We start from the raw sequence: 16,425 nt of genomic DNA, 5'->3' as shown, positions 1-16,425 counted from the left end.
TTATAATGGTAAGTTTGATTGAAACTATAACTAATGGATTCTACTAATTATAATAATAATAATTCCAACATCAATTGCCAACCCAGTAAGAAAAGACCGCCTACAAACATGAATTCATTAGCCGCTACAACCCTAGATCAACAAAGACAACCATTAAAAGAAACAAGCGGCAATATTCCATCGCCGGTGCTCAAAAAGGCTAAGCTTAACAAAGGTCTTAGTGTTTCTGGGAATAGCATACTTCAAAATAAACCAAATTTATCCCGACCCTTAAACACACATCTCGCCCATTCAAACACGCATAACCAAGCGCAAAGTGCTGAATCTCAAAGTCAAAGCAAGGCAAATAGATTAGAGGGAGAAGCATTTCAACAATGGCAGAGATCGTGGAGGAAAATCATGAAGGAGAGTGTTGTTTACTTCGACACCCAAGGATATGATACAAACAATACCAGTCATCAAAACGAGTTGAAAAAAGCACAGAGAGCATTGAAACACGTAGGTTGTACACTAGTACCCTTTTATGATAGAGAAGTGACCATTATTGTTAGCAGGAGACCATTTGATGCTAACAAGGAGTACTCAACGAGTGACATATTTCACGATGCATGTAGTCTCAAGATCAAAGTTTGGGATTATGAGAAAGTTTTCCGCTTCTTAAAGAATTTAGGAGTTAACGAGTCGAGCTATAAATATGATGATAGCTCAAAATTTAATAAAAATGGTGACTTATATAACTTGTTAAAAGAAGAAAAAATATTTGGTGCCAATGACCGGGACCCAAATGCTAGAAGAGATGACTTGCATTACTTAGAAAAGAACTATTTGTATGCTTACGATTTGGCGCAGAATTTTAGACCAATAGCTGTGAGGGAATGGCACGATTCACCATATCCAAAGATGTCAAATACGCTCGATGGTAAATGTCCATTTATACCTGACTCATCTGAAAACCTGGAAAGAAGACAGCTTCGTAGATTACAAAAGCTTGAGGCTTCGAAAAATTATAGAGAATTACTTAAGAAGGCAACTGTTGAAATTATAAATAACGTGAAAGATGGCATACACTATGATTCATCTGAATGCAGTGGTGAAGACCTAGCAACAGATTGTGACAACAATGAAGTATGTAATGAAAATGAGCGGGAGGATGAATCAACGATAATTCAATCTTCAACTAGTTCATCCAAGCGAGCATCATCCGAAGAAGAATTGAGAAAACCTTCGAAAGCAACTAAACTTGATTTTAAGGCTCCTCCTGCCCGTCTTGCAAGGGAATCGTCATGTGTCCAACCATTGAATAATTCGAATTCAAAGTTCTTTGAAGTTGCGGCATCCGGGTACAATGGGGCGTCGAATTCTGCTCAAATGTCTATGGACTCAGCTTTGAATAGTGCTGCTGTTCAAGGTAATGGATTAGGTCCTACTGTCTCTCAAGTTCCTTCGAGAAATATTAATAATCTAAAGAGACGTATTTTCATGAAAAAGCAAAGGCAGCATAGCATACCAGAAGATAAGGAAAAAGACTTAAAACCTGGTTACTGTGAAAATTGTCGTGTCAAGTATAACTATTTTGAAGACCATATTAATTCAAATAGACATCGTAATTTTGCTTGCGATGATCGTCATTTCAAAGATATTGATAAATTAATTGCAACTTTAATTGAAAGCAAATCATTTGGTTATGTTACTTCTAACGGTGATTATAAATATGCCAATTAGAACTGGGAGTATTCACTGAGTCTTTTCTTTCGGCTTAATTGCTATATTGTTATTCTTCTTACTCGTCATTATATTTAGAGTATTTGCATATATAACTTTTGAATAGGTCTACAATATCTCTATTCTGTATATTACAATTTAATTGCATGAATCTATAGTTTATCTCAAATCAAGTAAATTTTGTTCGCTGCGAATTTTTGATAAATTTTGTTCCAAAATATATAACGACATCAAAATTTATCATCTAGTAAATCCAAAACATAGACACAATGTTACAAACCTCGAGGATATGCTTTAATAACAGGCTATCTCATTCATGTATGCGCTTGAATCATATTCCTAAAAGGACGTATGCTGATTTCCTTAAAGATTTACCAAGGGTTGGTGGTGCAGTTTCAAAACTTTCGAAGAAAACTCAAAAGCCTAATGGACCTACAAAGAAGAATGCAGAGGCAAATTCAAAACCAAATCTAAGTCCCAGCATACCCAAGGGAAACAGATTTGCTCAGCAATATTCACAACCGAAGAAAAGGAATGATTTTAATAACAGACCGAAAATTCAGAACCGCTTTACAAAGGAAGAAAAGGTTGAACTTGATAGAACTCAACAATACAATATGGCCAAAAAAGCATTGAAAGATAAGGAAAATAACCAAACTCAGAAAAAGCAGCTGGCAGTAAAAACTCCTAGCCCAAAATTTCAACAACAGAAACATATTAAAAAAGCAGATAATAAAGTTGAAAATATTAGGATCCTGGTCCCAACATTTATTACAGTTTCTAATCTTTCCACTATCATGGGTGTTCCTTTGAGTGATCTTTTGAAGAAGTTGGAGATTCTAGGTTTTGAGGGAATGACACATAACTATATTTTAGATAAGGAAAATGCCTCGTTGATTGCGGATGAGTATGGATTTGAAGTTACTATGAATGACGATACCGGTGCTGATTTATTCCCATCCCCAGAATGCGAGGATGATAGTAAACTTAAACCAAGAGCTCCAGTTGTCACCATTATGGGACATGTGGATCATGGAAAAACTACAATTTTGGATTACTTAAGAAAATCATCAGTGGTTGCCCAAGAGCATGGTGGGATTACTCAACATATTGGTGCTTTCTCAGTGATAACTCCTATTTCTAAACAAAAGATTACCTTTTTAGATACACCAGGGCATGCGGCATTTTTAAAAATGAGAGAAAGGGGTGCAATCATCACTGATATTGTTATTTTAGTAGTTGCTGCTGACGATTCAGTTATGCCTCAAACAATCGAGGCAATCAAGCATGCTAAAAAGTCTGGTGTCCCGATGATCGTTGCTGTTAATAAATGTGATAAACCAGGAGTTAATACTGACAGAGTCTTAGCAGATTTATCCAAGCATGGAATTGATGTGGAAGACTATGGTGGAGATACACAGACAGTTCTAGTTTCTGGTAAAACAGGATTGAATATGGATAAATTGGAAGAAGCTGTTATTACATTACGTGAGATGAGTGACTTTAGATCTGAAATTAGTAATATACCTTCAGAAGGTTGGGTTATTGAATCTGAGATAGCAAAGGGTATGGGAAATATTTCTACTGTCTTAGTTCGTAGGGGCACTGTCAAAGTTGGTAGTTATTTAGTTGCAGGTAACACTTACTGTAAAGTAAGAGGTATGAAAGATGAAAATGGAAAGACGGTTAAAAGTGCAGGTCCTTCCACCCCTGTTCAAATATGGGGTTGGAAAGATTTGCCCCAATCTGGTGACCAAATATTGGAAGCCAAGAATGAACAAATAGCCAAAAAAGTTTGCGAGAACAGAATAAACCGTGAGAAACAAATTAAGGCTGCTGGAGATATTGAATCAATTAACAAGAAAAGACAATCGGAAATCAAAGAATTAGAAAGACAAGAGAAAATCAATGAATTGAAATTGGCTGGTTTTGATGAAGAAACCCTAAAAAGTGAATTTGAATCTGATCCTGAGTGTATTAAAGTCAAATATATCATTAAATCTGATGTTTTTGGTTCAGCCGAGGCTATTAAAGGAAGCATAGATGGCTTAGGTAATGAAGAAGTCAAATCTGTAGTTGTTTTACATGAAGCAGGAATGCCGTCTGATTCAGATGTTGAAAGAGCCAAAGCACTTAATGCAAAAATATTGTGCTTCAACGTGAAAATTCCTAAAGCAACTCAAGCAAAAGCTGACAAGAATGTTGTTGATATAAAGGAATATAATATAATTTACCGTTTGATTGAAGATGTCACAAATGAATTAACGTCTCATTTGAAACCTCATATTGAAACGAAAATATTAGGTGAGGTCGAGATCAAAGACGTATTTTCCATCACTTCCAAAACGAAGCTGAAGTTCAAAATTGCAGGTTGTAAAGTCACCAATGGTAATATTAAAAGATCATCCAAGATAAAGGTTCTTAGAGGAAAGAATGAAATATTTAACGGCTCTCTCTCATCCCTAAAGCATGTTAAGGATGATATTTCTGATGCTAAAAAGGGTAATGAATGCGGTATTTCATTTGATAATTGGGATAAATTCCAGGCTGGAGATATTATCCAAGTTTACGAAGAAATCGTACACCCAAGATATTTGTAAATAGTATAGACAATTGTATATAGGCAGAATCAATGTGCTAGTAAGTATATATTGTGCACGTGATGCGCTTTACTACTATTTTTTTTCGAATGATCTTGAAGATGTCTAGTAAGGACTATTGAAGCCATTATAGAGCTACTAGTTGTATATACAAGATGTCTTCACACGATGAGTATTCTTCAGATGAAGAAGATATAATTGACGAAAAGCAGATATCACAAGTGTACTTAGGATTCGTAGATGCTCCCATATTATCAGGGGAAGAAGAGAACGATGAGCCTACAATAGAAGATACATTCATTGGAGGTAACCCAGTATGGTTGCATCCAAATTCGCAACCAACGGACTCACAAATCAAATGTGATAGTTGTGGTGGTAAAATGGCATTGTTATCGCAGATATTTGCACCCTTTGAGGGTAAATCATACGATAGAGTCCTCTACATATTTGGCTGTCCAAAAACCTCTCAATGTTCCAACAAAAAGGGCTCAGTTAAATGCTTAAGAGGAATTTCTAAGGACCCTGTCAAAATGGCCCAAATTGAAGAAGAAACTGCAGAAGCTGCCAGAAAGGAATTAGATGAAAAGTTGCGTTTGGATAATACCAAAAAGTTACAAATCGAACTCACGAAGGATTTATTCAGCAACTCGGGTAAAGATACCGAAGAAAAGTCCGATAATCCGTTCGTGTCGTCTGCCAATCCATTTGGAGCTGCTTCCAATCCATTTGATGCTACAAGCAATCCATTCAACCAATCTAAGAATAATGACACTGACAACACCAAGTCGCATCCAAACAGTCTCAACAAGGAGTCATTTGCTGAAGCCGCAGCCAAAAATTTACCGAAATCACTGCCCAAAAAGGCGCTGTCAGCTGTAGGCCAGTTACCCTCATATCCGGGATATTTTGTGTATGTAGAGCAAGAAAAATTCAAAAAAATCACCATCGAACCTGAATTGGAAAAATACAAGCATTTGGTTGATCTCGATGATGAAACTGAGTCCGCATCTCGCGCCGACAAAAAGCAATCGTCCTCGTCATCACACATGAACCCCCAAACAGCAAAAATTTCCAACATGCTCGACGACAAATACTTCGAAGCATTCACAAACACCGTGAAACACAACAACTCCCAAGTTCTCCGTTACGATCTTGGTGGAAAGCCATTGCTCTACTCGGGGCAGGACGATATTGCAGCAAAATTTAACGGTCGCGACACTAACTTTAACATTCCTAACCCAGGCTACAACCCATCCTCTACCCGCCAATTTGAATGTCAACTCATGCCCAAAGCTATCTTGGATTTGGAGAACGAAAACAACAAGACTGCATCACTCACTGATATATTAAATGGTATGTCTTGGGGAACTATCATTGTGTGTACCGATGTTGAAGACTACATGCCTGCAGATGCGTTTGATGAAAATAATGTTGCATACATAGAAGAATGGTGCGGTGTTCAATGGGAAGAAAGTGTATAGTATATTTCATGTACGTAGTATATTTTAACGAGTATATGTAGGATTCTCGATCAAGAGACGTGAACCGGTTCTTTCTTGCGCTGTTGGACGCGAATCAGATGGTTTATTAATAGCTAACAGTAAAGAAAATCGTTGAAGGTGCAACTATCCTGTATACAATCCAGATGGCCCTCCTTTGGCATTTCTTTATATAACCAAGATTTCAAAACTAGACCCAGATAAAAGAACAAGGTGTGCAAAATATTTCTTTAAATTATAATTTATAAGGATTACAAGCTAAAAAGGAAGACTGTGAAAGAACATGTCTAATAACTTCGCTCGTAATGACATTTCTTCAAGTTCTGATGATGAAGCAGACAATTATAGATCCCAAATCCAGATTCCGAGACTAGATCTAGCAAATTATAGGAAGCAGCAAAAATCTACTTCCAAGACGAACCTTGCCAAAGCGGGTAAAAGACTTAAGCACAAGTCAGTTAGATTCCCCGATCTGTATTCTCCTAGAGATACTATTATAAGCAATACATCTACCACTACAAATAATTCTTCGTCAGATTCTGAGCTAGAGCCTGATATGGCTGGTGGTGAGAATTCGAATTTGCCAAATTTCAATTTTAGTGCAGACAGGATACACTCGCCAGATTATGCGAATGAAGATGAGCCAAACGACTACAGTGACGAAGAAGAGGATACATTTGAGCCTCCGGCTGAGTTTTATGCTTCGGAGGGATCGGACGATGACATGGAAGCTAATGACAAAACTGATAAGGAAGAGGTGGTAAATGAAAAGGAAGAAATATTCGATGATTCGCATTCTAGGAACTCTAGAACATCTAAGGAGTCTAAAACAACAACTTCTGGAGCTAGGAATTCTAGAAAGTCAATTACTTCGCTCCAGCGTAACGAAACTGATGTAACCGATCAGTTAAAAAGAACCACATCTACAACCTCGTCATCAAATACAGAAAAGCGTACTGGTTTGAAAGATATTTTACGTAAATTTGCTCTAGTAGATCAACAATATCCCGAAAATGCAGGCAATCGTGAAAGTGAGGACTTAGGGCAGCCATCTAGATCCGATACATTTTTGGGTAATGTGTTGTCTATGGCCGGTGAAAGTGGTGGATTGGTTCCAGGGGCCACACACTTCTCTAGGGAGAAGACAATAGATGAAGAGGAAGAAGTGGGCCTTGAAAATGAAGACTCAGATGTAATTGAAATGAAGAAGTTAGATTTTGCGCAATTAAGTAACGAAGCGCAAAACTTGATTTCTACGCATGTCCCTGACTTAGTTAATAAGTTGCCAGAAGGTACAAGTAGTGATCATCAACTTGACTCGGATACTTCTGCCTCGAACTTAATTAAAAAAGAAGAGGAGGAGGAAGTGAACGGTAAGAAGGATGATGATTTCTATGTTCCTAATCCTGACTATTTCATTCGTGGAGATATTAATAATGGCAATGATGGAGATGACTATTTAATGTTGGATGAGGATATGGACAATATTGCGCCTCCTAAACGGGTTCAGGCAGGTGTTCTTTCGTCCTTGTTAAAATTATATCAAAATCCTCAAGAACAACAATCTTCAACTTCGTTAACCTCGAAGAGTACTTATGGAGGTACAACTTTGGCCGAAGACCAAGATTACAGCTTAAACGAAACAAAAACTACCAGTACGTTAGATTTTACGAAGTTGAAAAATGATTTTAAATCTGGTCCAAGAAGAATGGCTAATAAAATTCCTGGTAGAAAGCATGGCGTTCATAAACAAGATACGCAAGACGAGTTTGCTGAGAAGTTTTACGATGAAGATGGTAATGAAATTGCACCACCAAATTTACCATCATTTCACAATGCAAAGCCTAAAGCTCCTAAAAAAATTGCATATGCTGGAAAAGTCCCATCCAAGGTTCACAAGAAACTTAAAGAGCATAAGAGACAACGAGACCAGCAGCTTCGTATCACTGTGCATATTGCCGATATTCTTCATAGACAAAGATTTATTATGAGAATGTGTAAAGCATTGATGATGTTTGGAGCTCCAACTCACAGATTAGAAGAATATATGACTCTAACGAGTAGAGTATTAGAGATTGATGGTCAATTCGTTTATTTTCCGGGCTGTATGATTGTATCATTTGGTGATGCATCGACTAGAACTTCTGAAGTTCACTTGGTCAGATGCGCTCAAGGTTTAAATTTATCAAAACTTTCTGATACACATAGAATTTATAAAGGTGTTATTCATGATATATTACCAGTTGATGAAGCCTCCACCCAACTTGAAGAATTATTGAAGAAAAAGAACAGATACTCACCATGGATATGTGTTTTCCTCTATGGATTGGGATCATCTATGGTTTGTCCTTTTGCTTTCGATGGTGGATGGTATGATGTCCCCATTGCTTTCGGTGTAGGATTGTGCGTGGGGTATTTGCAATTTTTTGTGTCTTCAAAATCTAACTTATACTCTTCAGTTTTCGAAGTCACTGCATCTATTGTTGTCACATTTATTGCAAGAGCGATTGGATCCATTCATAATGGTAATATCTTCTGTTTTTCTGCTATTGCACAAGGTTCACTAGCGTTGATTTTGCCTGGTTATATTATTTTGACTGGATCTTTAGAGTTGCAGTCTAGAAACATTGTCGCCGGTTCTGTCAGAATGTTCTATGCTATTATCTATTCGTTATTCTTGGGTTTTGGTATCACATTAGGAGCATCGTTATATGGTTGGGTTGACAGTAATGCAGTCTCAACTGCAAAATGTAAAAACTCAATCAAACAAGATGAATTCAAAATTCTCTTTGTTCCAATGTTTTCAGCATGTTTAGGTTTGATTAATCAAGCAAGATGGAGACAATTGCCAATTATGATTGCTATTGCATGCGCTGGTTATGTAGGTACATTTTTTGCCGGTAAACATAAGCAATTTACTGAAGTCACTGAATTCACTGCTTGTATCGGCGCATTTATCGTTGGTATTTTGGGTAATTTGTACTCAAGAATTGGTAAAGGTATGGCAGTGGCTGCCATGTTGCCAGCTATTTTTGTCCAAGTTCCATCTGGTATAGCATCTAAAAGTTCTCTCTTGGCTGGTGTTGAATCAGCTGACAAGATTACAAGTAGTAATTCTACTTCTAGCGACACTACTACAGATTCGGATTCGGCGGGCTCATTAGCTTTTGGTGCCACTATGGTTAAGGTTTCAATTGGTATTAGTGTGGGATTATTTGCTTCTGCTTTGTTCGTGTACCCATTTGGTAAGAAAAAAACTGGTCTTTTTTCTTTGTAGAAAAGTACAAACAGCCATTATTTTTATATTTTATTACATATATAATACAAGTTCAATATTTAAACTATTATGAAGTTCTAATAATTAATTTCCCTCAGCTCCTATTGATAAAATTATATTATCATCTTGTCGAAATAAATTGTAAGCATATAGTCTTTGAAATCGTGAGTCTGTCAGAATCGGATATTATCTGGCACTCTGGCCGAGTTGGTCTAAGGCGCCAGGGTAAGGTCCTGGTCTCTCCGGAGGCGCGAGTTCGAATCTCGCGGGTGTCACCAGTCGATTCTATTTTTTTTTTTCAATCCCGGATTGCCCCGCAATATTTTCCCACGGTTCTCGTATATCAAACTTACAATTCCAATTGGCCTTTAAAGAATATATTAATTATCTACAATGGTTTTGGTCACCTCAGGCCGAGTGTTAAAGGCTTCATTCAACATATCACCTCAACTACTAAGGTTTTCGTCCAGCTTGAGTTTAGGAAATTACAATGACAATTATATTTCGGTAACTTTCGACAATAATCACACAGTTAAGTTCAATAATGTATTTCTTAGAGATTCATGTACTTCCATTATCTCAAGAGATCCATTTTCAAAGCAAAAGCTGTTTTCGACGAGCGATGTCAGCTACGGCTTAACATTAAATGGTCCGCCAAAAATACTTAGTAGCCCAGATCATGAAGATTGCTTGGAAGTTACGTGGAGTCAAAACGGGACGCTACATAAGTCAAACTATTCCAGTACATTCCTAGAAGATTATTCTTCTAATTCCTCGATCAGAAAAGGAAAATACTTCAATAATTCGAAGATTATTTGGAATAATGATCGTATTATGAAGAATATTTCTGATTTGCAAGTGAACTACATCGACTATGTTGAAAACAATCTGTTATTTGTCAAGACTTTAAATAACTTGAATGAATTTGGCCTCTCTTTCATCAACGAGATCCCAACCCCTCTTGAAAACCCTAAAACGCAAGTTATGAACGAAGATAATGCATTAGAATGGCCTGTAGCTGCTTTAGCATCCAAGTTCGGCTACATAAAAAAGACTTTTTATGGAACTTTATTTGATGTAAGAAATGAGAAAGAAGCCAAGAACATTGCAAATACGAATACATTCTTGCCTTTGCATATGGATTTGTTGTATTATGAATCACCTCCTGGATTACAGTTATTACATTTTATACAGAATTCCACTCTGGGTGGAGAGAACATATTTTCTGATTCGTTTGCAGCTGCGTTGCACGTCAGAAATGTAGATCCTCAGGCGTATGCATCATTGACTAAAATCCCAATCACGTATCATTATGACAATAATGATAAATATTACTATTATTCTCGACCTTTGATTATTGAAGAGAATTTCAAATCAGATGCAAACGTGCCTGTCATTAAAGAAGTAAATTATTCTCCACCATTTCAGGGTCCATTCGAAGTCGGTATTTTTGAAGATAATTCTTCAGATAATAAATTATTTAAGGATTTTTTGAGAGGTTTCAAATTATTTACAGATTTCGTAAATGACCCAATTAATCAATACGAATTAAAAATGAAAGAAGGGTCCTGTGCTATATTCGATAATAGAAGAGTATTGCACTCGCGTAAAGAATTCTCCGATGAAAACGGGGGAGATAGGTGGTTAATGGGATGCTACGTAGATGGAGATAGCTTTAGATCAAAACTAAGAATCGGCAATAGATCATTAGAAAAATAATTTCAATACATTACTTAATTTTCTTGACTAATGTTTTAGTGCTTATATTCAATAGAACCAATATTACTACAATTAATTTAAATTAAAATACAAGAGATGATAAACAATTTTTTAATGTTTTGTAAGAAAAGCCTGATAGTTATTCAATAACCATATCCACCGTATGTACTTGCTTGAGCTTGATTGTTTATTGGAGCAGGTTTAGCCGTTCTTGATCTATCCGCAAATCCCTTAACATAACTCTTGAAGGTTTGTTTGAAACCATTACATAAACGAAGCATACTTGGATATGAGAATCCCTTTAATCTGTAACCATCACTTTCTGTTTTAACATGCCATGTAGTTATTGGTGTGTTAACATTGACCTTGAATAATAATAAAAACCAACCAGGTGCTTTGTGATCAAAGCAAAACACGTACGCACTATTCTTTGGATTAGCTTTAGTGTAGGATTCTAACCATTCGTTGACCTCAGACATAGTACCCTCGCGGAATTTTGGATGACGGCACATTTCATCTACATGTTTGGCAATAGCTTGAACATGTTGAAAGATCAATTGATCCAAGTCAGCATATCTCTTATGTTCAACAATATATTCCTTGCCCATACCTTGAGTATTTTCTTGTATACTAAGATGTTGAAATAAATTGTTAGCCACTTTCCAAGTGACGGTTAAGAAGTTTGGTCCCTTCGAGGATGGACGAAGCACACAATCTCCAACTGCTTGAGGTGCTAAAAATTCTTCAGCTTGTTTGTAGCTAAAATTATGAAACAATGGATGTTGAATGTTTCTTGTTTTGGCAAGTTGTGCTCTTTCCTTTGCCATTTCTTTTTGCTTGTCTGCTTGTTCTGCTTCAAAATCCCATTTGAGGGGATCTTTATGGAATTTAGGAGCAGCTCCCTTTTGAATATCTGCCTCAAGTAAACTGAACGATGCGGTGAAAGAATCGTAATAAGCGTCCAAAACAACAGCCTGTACTACCTGTCCTTGAACAAGATCAATACCTTGAGGAATACTAGCTTCTTCAATATTACCCAGGATGAGCGAAGAGGTTGTAACTTTGGCAAACTTAATTTTCGAATTTTCAAAATCTCTGAAGTTTTGTCCAACTTTATTAATTGTCACGGGTACAATTGTATTTCTGGCAAAAGATTCAGTTGTTTCACCTGTCAACATATGGAAAACTTCATGGTTTTCTAATATATGGAAAGACCTTCTAATTTCTTCGAAATTATTAACAAGTTCTTCCTTGATACTTTGTAAAGTAGCATATTTCTTTTTACCAAATTTGCTTTCAAGCTCTTTACCATATGCAGTTAAGTTTAAATCATCAACCTTACTTACTCCATCTTGCATCAATTGATAAATAATACCACCCTGTTCTTCAACATGAGCCATATCTTCTTCGTCTAAATCAAGAGCATCAGCTGCCATCTTACGAGCTAAATCATAATCTTCCGGATGGATTCTTGTCGCATCCAATAATTCTACTGATGAATCTCTCATAGATAAACCTTCATCGTAAGGAATATTTAAAAATGATGAACAGTTAATAAAGATGTTAGCAGTCGAAAGTTCGTTTTCGATTAAATCACTTCTGTTAGCCAATGTAGACCCTAATTTAGAATTGATGTTTCTCAATAATCCAGAAGCTTTACGGGGTCCCAATCCTGCAACGTAGGGTAAGAGTTGAGCAATATATGGATCACGAATTGCTTCGTTAATTTCAACACCAACCATATTAACTATATCCACATAGGCTGATTCTATTGCCTCCATAATTAAATCTGTTGGAATCAACTTTTGATATTCATAAAATGTCAATGATAAAATACCTTCACCTAATGAAAGATATTCTAATAACGGACTTTGAACGTAACGTGCTAACCCTACACAATATTTAGCCAATGTTGGCTTATCGGAAAACTCAATTCTTGCCCTTTCGGAATTCTGGAATAAAGTTGCAGTTTCTGACTGTCCCCAAATCACTTGTATCAATGGTGGATTTTGGACATCAGTTAATTCTTCGGTAGTAGCAGTAATATTATTGGTTTCAACAAAAGACTTTACAGAATCAAAAAGCTTCTTTGAGAGAGCGTTATAGCCAGAAACAACAATGACATCTGGCTTTTGACTAATAAGGCTTTTGTCGAAAAATTCTTTCAATTGGCCGTTGAATTTTTCTTCACTTTCACGATCCCTGATAGGGTTGTTCTCAGATTTGAAAAATTCATCAACTTTACCACTTTCTCTCAAAAATGCACCAATAACAGCACTGTCAAAGTCACCTTTTCCGAACGATAATGCTAATACATTTGGCTTTGTGCCTTTGTCAAACCCAAATGGAGTAAATGGAGCTTGATCAATTCTGGCTAAGAACCTACGACGGACTTCGCTTGCAATTAAACGCTCACATTCACGACGTAAATCTTCCTTCGTATTCATAGAAACCATAGAGGTCAATCTCTTGAAGGCCATGTTCAATACAAGTTCTCTTTCTTTATTCCATTTCTCAAAAATCTCAGAAGATCCATCTGATTTCAAACAATTGAAAATGCACTGGAACCAACTGTCGTAATCTTTTGTTTCAACCTTCACAACTACCAAACCAGCAGCCTCTGCTTCAAGCATTCTAAGTAAGACATCAGGATTACGTACTAAATCAGCAGGAGATCTGTTGATGGCATACTTTATATCCGCATAAGGACTGTGGTTATCTATAGATTTACCTTTCTCAGTGATCGCTACTCTTATGGAAGCAAAATCTTTATATGTAGATCTTACTTCATGTCTAATTTTAGGATTGTGGAAAATTTCTTCTGCGAAAGTCTTTCTGACTGCGCTAAGAGCGTTCTTTGGGTCCTTAAACAAAACCTCATCATCTTCACAAAGTCTTTCAATTAAATCTTCAGGGGACTCAATATGATCATCAGTAGCATGAATTCTATAAGGAACCTCAAACTTTTTAGAACTTTGATCTTGAACGTTCTCACCAAATTCTTTTGCCGTTATACCAAAAGCTTTGACTGCATCATATAATACATTTGATTTTATTCTTTCAAAAACAGCATATTTAGAATGTTTCTTGGTTATATTATTATCAATTCCTTCGGTTTCTTTGTCATCGTATAATTTCCGTATTTCGGTAGAATAAGTGAAATTAATATAGTCCTGTAAATCTTGAATTGCAACCATAGTTTCTAATGATTTCACGTCTTTAACTAAATCATCATCTAAATTCAAAGATTCGATTAATTTTTCTATGTTCACTCTTTTCTCGAAAAGTGAGTGATATTCGATATCTAATTGGAAAATACGCCATAAGTCATCTTCAAATAATAATTTATGAACTGAATTAGTGACACTTCCATCCTCATTTTTTATTTCTTCTGAATATAATAAGAAATCACGACGATGAGTCCATATAAACGGAACTTCATAGACATCCTTAGAAATGAATTCAACAACCTTAGAAACGGCTTCTTTAAATGGTTCTTCCAAGAATCCACTAAATGAGCCTTGCTTCTCCATGAACAATATATTGGCCACCCAATCTTGTTCACTCTTTAATTCTTCTCCTTCCAAATCAATATAGTTTAAATTAGAACGATACTTTTGGAATCTTTCAGGGACATCAACAATACGAATTAAGTTGTCTTCTTCCGTTAACATACGTTCTTTTAATTCTGCGTGTTCGAAAACTTCATCCAACGAAGTAGGTTCTAAGTTTTCACCATTACCTTCATCTTCCATTTCTTGCGCTTCTAATGCCCATTCATATTCAGCACCATTACCGAAAACTTCAAATAATTGTTGTAAACTTTCTCTATCAACATTAGATAATTTAGAAGTATCAAGCCTTGGACCTTTCTTTTGAGCGCGTTCACGTTGCTGAGTCAATTTGCGTTGACGTTCTTCGTCCTCATCGGAATATTCGTCTTCTTCGATAAAATCTTCGAATTCATCTAATATATTACGGTCATCGTCCACACGAGTCTCACGTAAGTCTGCTCGTTCTTCTTCATCATTATCTTCATCGGAGAAAATATCGGTTAACCCGCCTCTCCTAGATTCATTTGCTCCTGTCCCTTCTTCATCTCCTTCTGTGTCTTCAGTATGTGCTCTCTTAAGACGCTTAAGCTTATTCGAGCTAGGTTGAGGTCTCGCACCTGAATTTTCCATTAATAACTCCAAATCATCTTGATCCAAGGCATCATTCTCATCATCATTCGTGCGTTCTTCTCTCTTTCTCTTCTTATGCTTTCTTCTTTTACGTCTTTGACTTTCATCTTCGTCATCGTCGACAATGAATCCCTCCCGAACACGTTGAATGGCTTCCTCATCATCGTCATCGTCATCTTCTTCAGAAGAATCTAAGACATCATCACCTTCTTCGTCAGAGCTATTTTCAGAGGCATCATTACGGATTTCCCTCTCTTCTTCAATATCTTCTTTCGCCATTTTAATATAATCGGTACTCTTGTGTAATTGATGGAATGCACCGAGTAGAGTTTAATCAATGATAATATTGGGATCCAATTATGATTAATCTTCGATCGAACTTCTCACCAACGTAAATATATTTCTAATTTACGTATACAAGGGATGAAATTTGATTATATTATACTTAGTATAAGTACCAATAAAGAGTTTAAGGTCTAGCGTCCGTTGACATATTCAATAATCTTGTTTTTCAAGTTGAAGAATTCTTTGATATTACACAAAACCCATTAGCCTATATCGGCCGGGTAACAATTAGTTTACTATATACTATCTGTTCTGGCTAAAAGAGCTGATACATGTTCCCCAAATAATGATAGTATAAAGTTTGATGACTTATGTGAATATTGTGATCCCGTGCAAGGTAAATCTGCTTGTTCAGGATAATATTCCTAATTTTTGCTGTAAAAAGTTTGATATGTCCTTAGACGTTAGTTTTTTTTTCGAAGTTGATAGTTGAGAAGATTTTACTCAAGGAGGAGTTCTTTGATATTATGGCTCTAAATGTAGACAATTCTATAATACTATTATTCGTGATCCTATGCAAAATATGACTTGATTATGTAGATACTATTCTAAAACTTATTAATCACAGTAAAAAAGAAATAGGTATCGAAAACCCGGCTGATATTTTAGAAATATTAATGCCATTAATTGCATTTGCATTAGTATCTGAATATATGTCAGAAGTGAATAAGGCAAATGATTAGAGAAATAGAACAAAGGAAAGAAACACAATGATGTTTACTATCATCAGTACTATTGTTGGTATATTAACTATGCCATTAGGTACTATTAGGATGTTAATGTTTTATCCATTAGATATACTATTTATATTTAAGCATTGGAAGACCTAAAATTAGGCATATCATTAAATTTTATCGATAAATTGAATAAATAATAAACAAAGTAATAATAAAATTAAACTATTTAGCGTTTGTAAACATTATAACGACTAGTTTTTTAAAAGCTTGTAAGAAATAATAAAATTTAAGTAAATTTTTGGTATTTGTAAAAACGTTTCATAATAATTCTATTTTGGTAAATACATTTTATAATCAAATTCTAATTCAAAATTAACTTCTGACAATGGTATTTTTTCTGGG

General features: G+C 35.9%; 6 protein-coding genes across 6 annotated transcripts; 5 read left to right on the top strand and 1 right to left on the bottom strand.

The window, feature by feature from the left end:
• Positions 1-33: 33 nt before the first annotated feature.
• DBF4 (protein serine/threonine kinase activating protein) lies at positions 34-1,722 on the top strand (the record flags this gene model as incomplete). The annotated part of the gene is made up of 1 exon (XM_015612887.1): positions 34-1,722. One exon carries the CDS (start codon positions 34-36, stop codon positions 1,720-1,722), a length of 1,689 nt encoding a protein of 562 aa, XP_015466280.1.
• A 269-nt stretch (positions 1,723-1,991) lies between these two features.
• Positions 1,992-4,322, top strand: IFM1 (translation initiation factor 2; the record flags this gene model as incomplete). Its single annotated transcript, XM_015612886.1, has 1 exon — positions 1,992-4,322. The coding sequence occupies one exon, from the start codon at positions 1,992-1,994 to the stop codon at positions 4,320-4,322; it is 2,331 nt and encodes a 776-aa protein (XP_015466279.1).
• Positions 4,323-4,477: 155 nt separating this feature from the next.
• On the top strand, positions 4,478-5,803 carry AC631_04056 (uncharacterized protein; the record flags this gene model as incomplete). Its single annotated transcript, XM_015612885.1, has 1 exon — positions 4,478-5,803. One exon carries the CDS (start codon positions 4,478-4,480, stop codon positions 5,801-5,803), a length of 1,326 nt encoding a protein of 441 aa, XP_015466278.1.
• Positions 5,804-6,104: 301 nt separating this feature from the next.
• On the top strand, positions 6,105-9,098 carry AC631_04055 (pheromone-regulated protein; the record flags this gene model as incomplete). Its single annotated transcript, XM_015612884.1, has 1 exon — positions 6,105-9,098. The coding sequence occupies one exon, from the start codon at positions 6,105-6,107 to the stop codon at positions 9,096-9,098; it is 2,994 nt and encodes a 997-aa protein (XP_015466277.1).
• A 393-nt stretch (positions 9,099-9,491) lies between these two features.
• On the top strand, positions 9,492-10,817 carry AC631_04054 (uncharacterized protein; the record flags this gene model as incomplete). Its single annotated transcript, XM_015612883.1, has 1 exon — positions 9,492-10,817. One exon carries the CDS (start codon positions 9,492-9,494, stop codon positions 10,815-10,817), a length of 1,326 nt encoding a protein of 441 aa, XP_015466276.1.
• A 143-nt stretch (positions 10,818-10,960) lies between these two features.
• SPT6 (chromatin-remodeling histone chaperone) lies at positions 10,961-15,280 on the bottom strand (the record flags this gene model as incomplete). Its single annotated transcript, XM_015612882.1, has 1 exon — positions 10,961-15,280. One exon carries the CDS (start codon positions 15,278-15,280, stop codon positions 10,961-10,963), a length of 4,320 nt encoding a protein of 1,439 aa, XP_015466275.1.
• Positions 15,281-16,425: the final 1,145 nt, after the last annotated feature.

Source organism: Debaryomyces fabryi, assembly GCF_001447935.2.
Source record: "Debaryomyces fabryi strain CBS 789 chromosome Unknown contig00099, whole genome shotgun sequence".
NCBI lineage: Eukaryota > Fungi > Ascomycota > Pichiomycetes > Serinales > Debaryomycetaceae > Debaryomyces > Debaryomyces fabryi.
The sequence above is the reverse complement of the archived record's forward strand: the minus strand, read 5'-3'. Positions and strand labels throughout refer to the sequence as shown.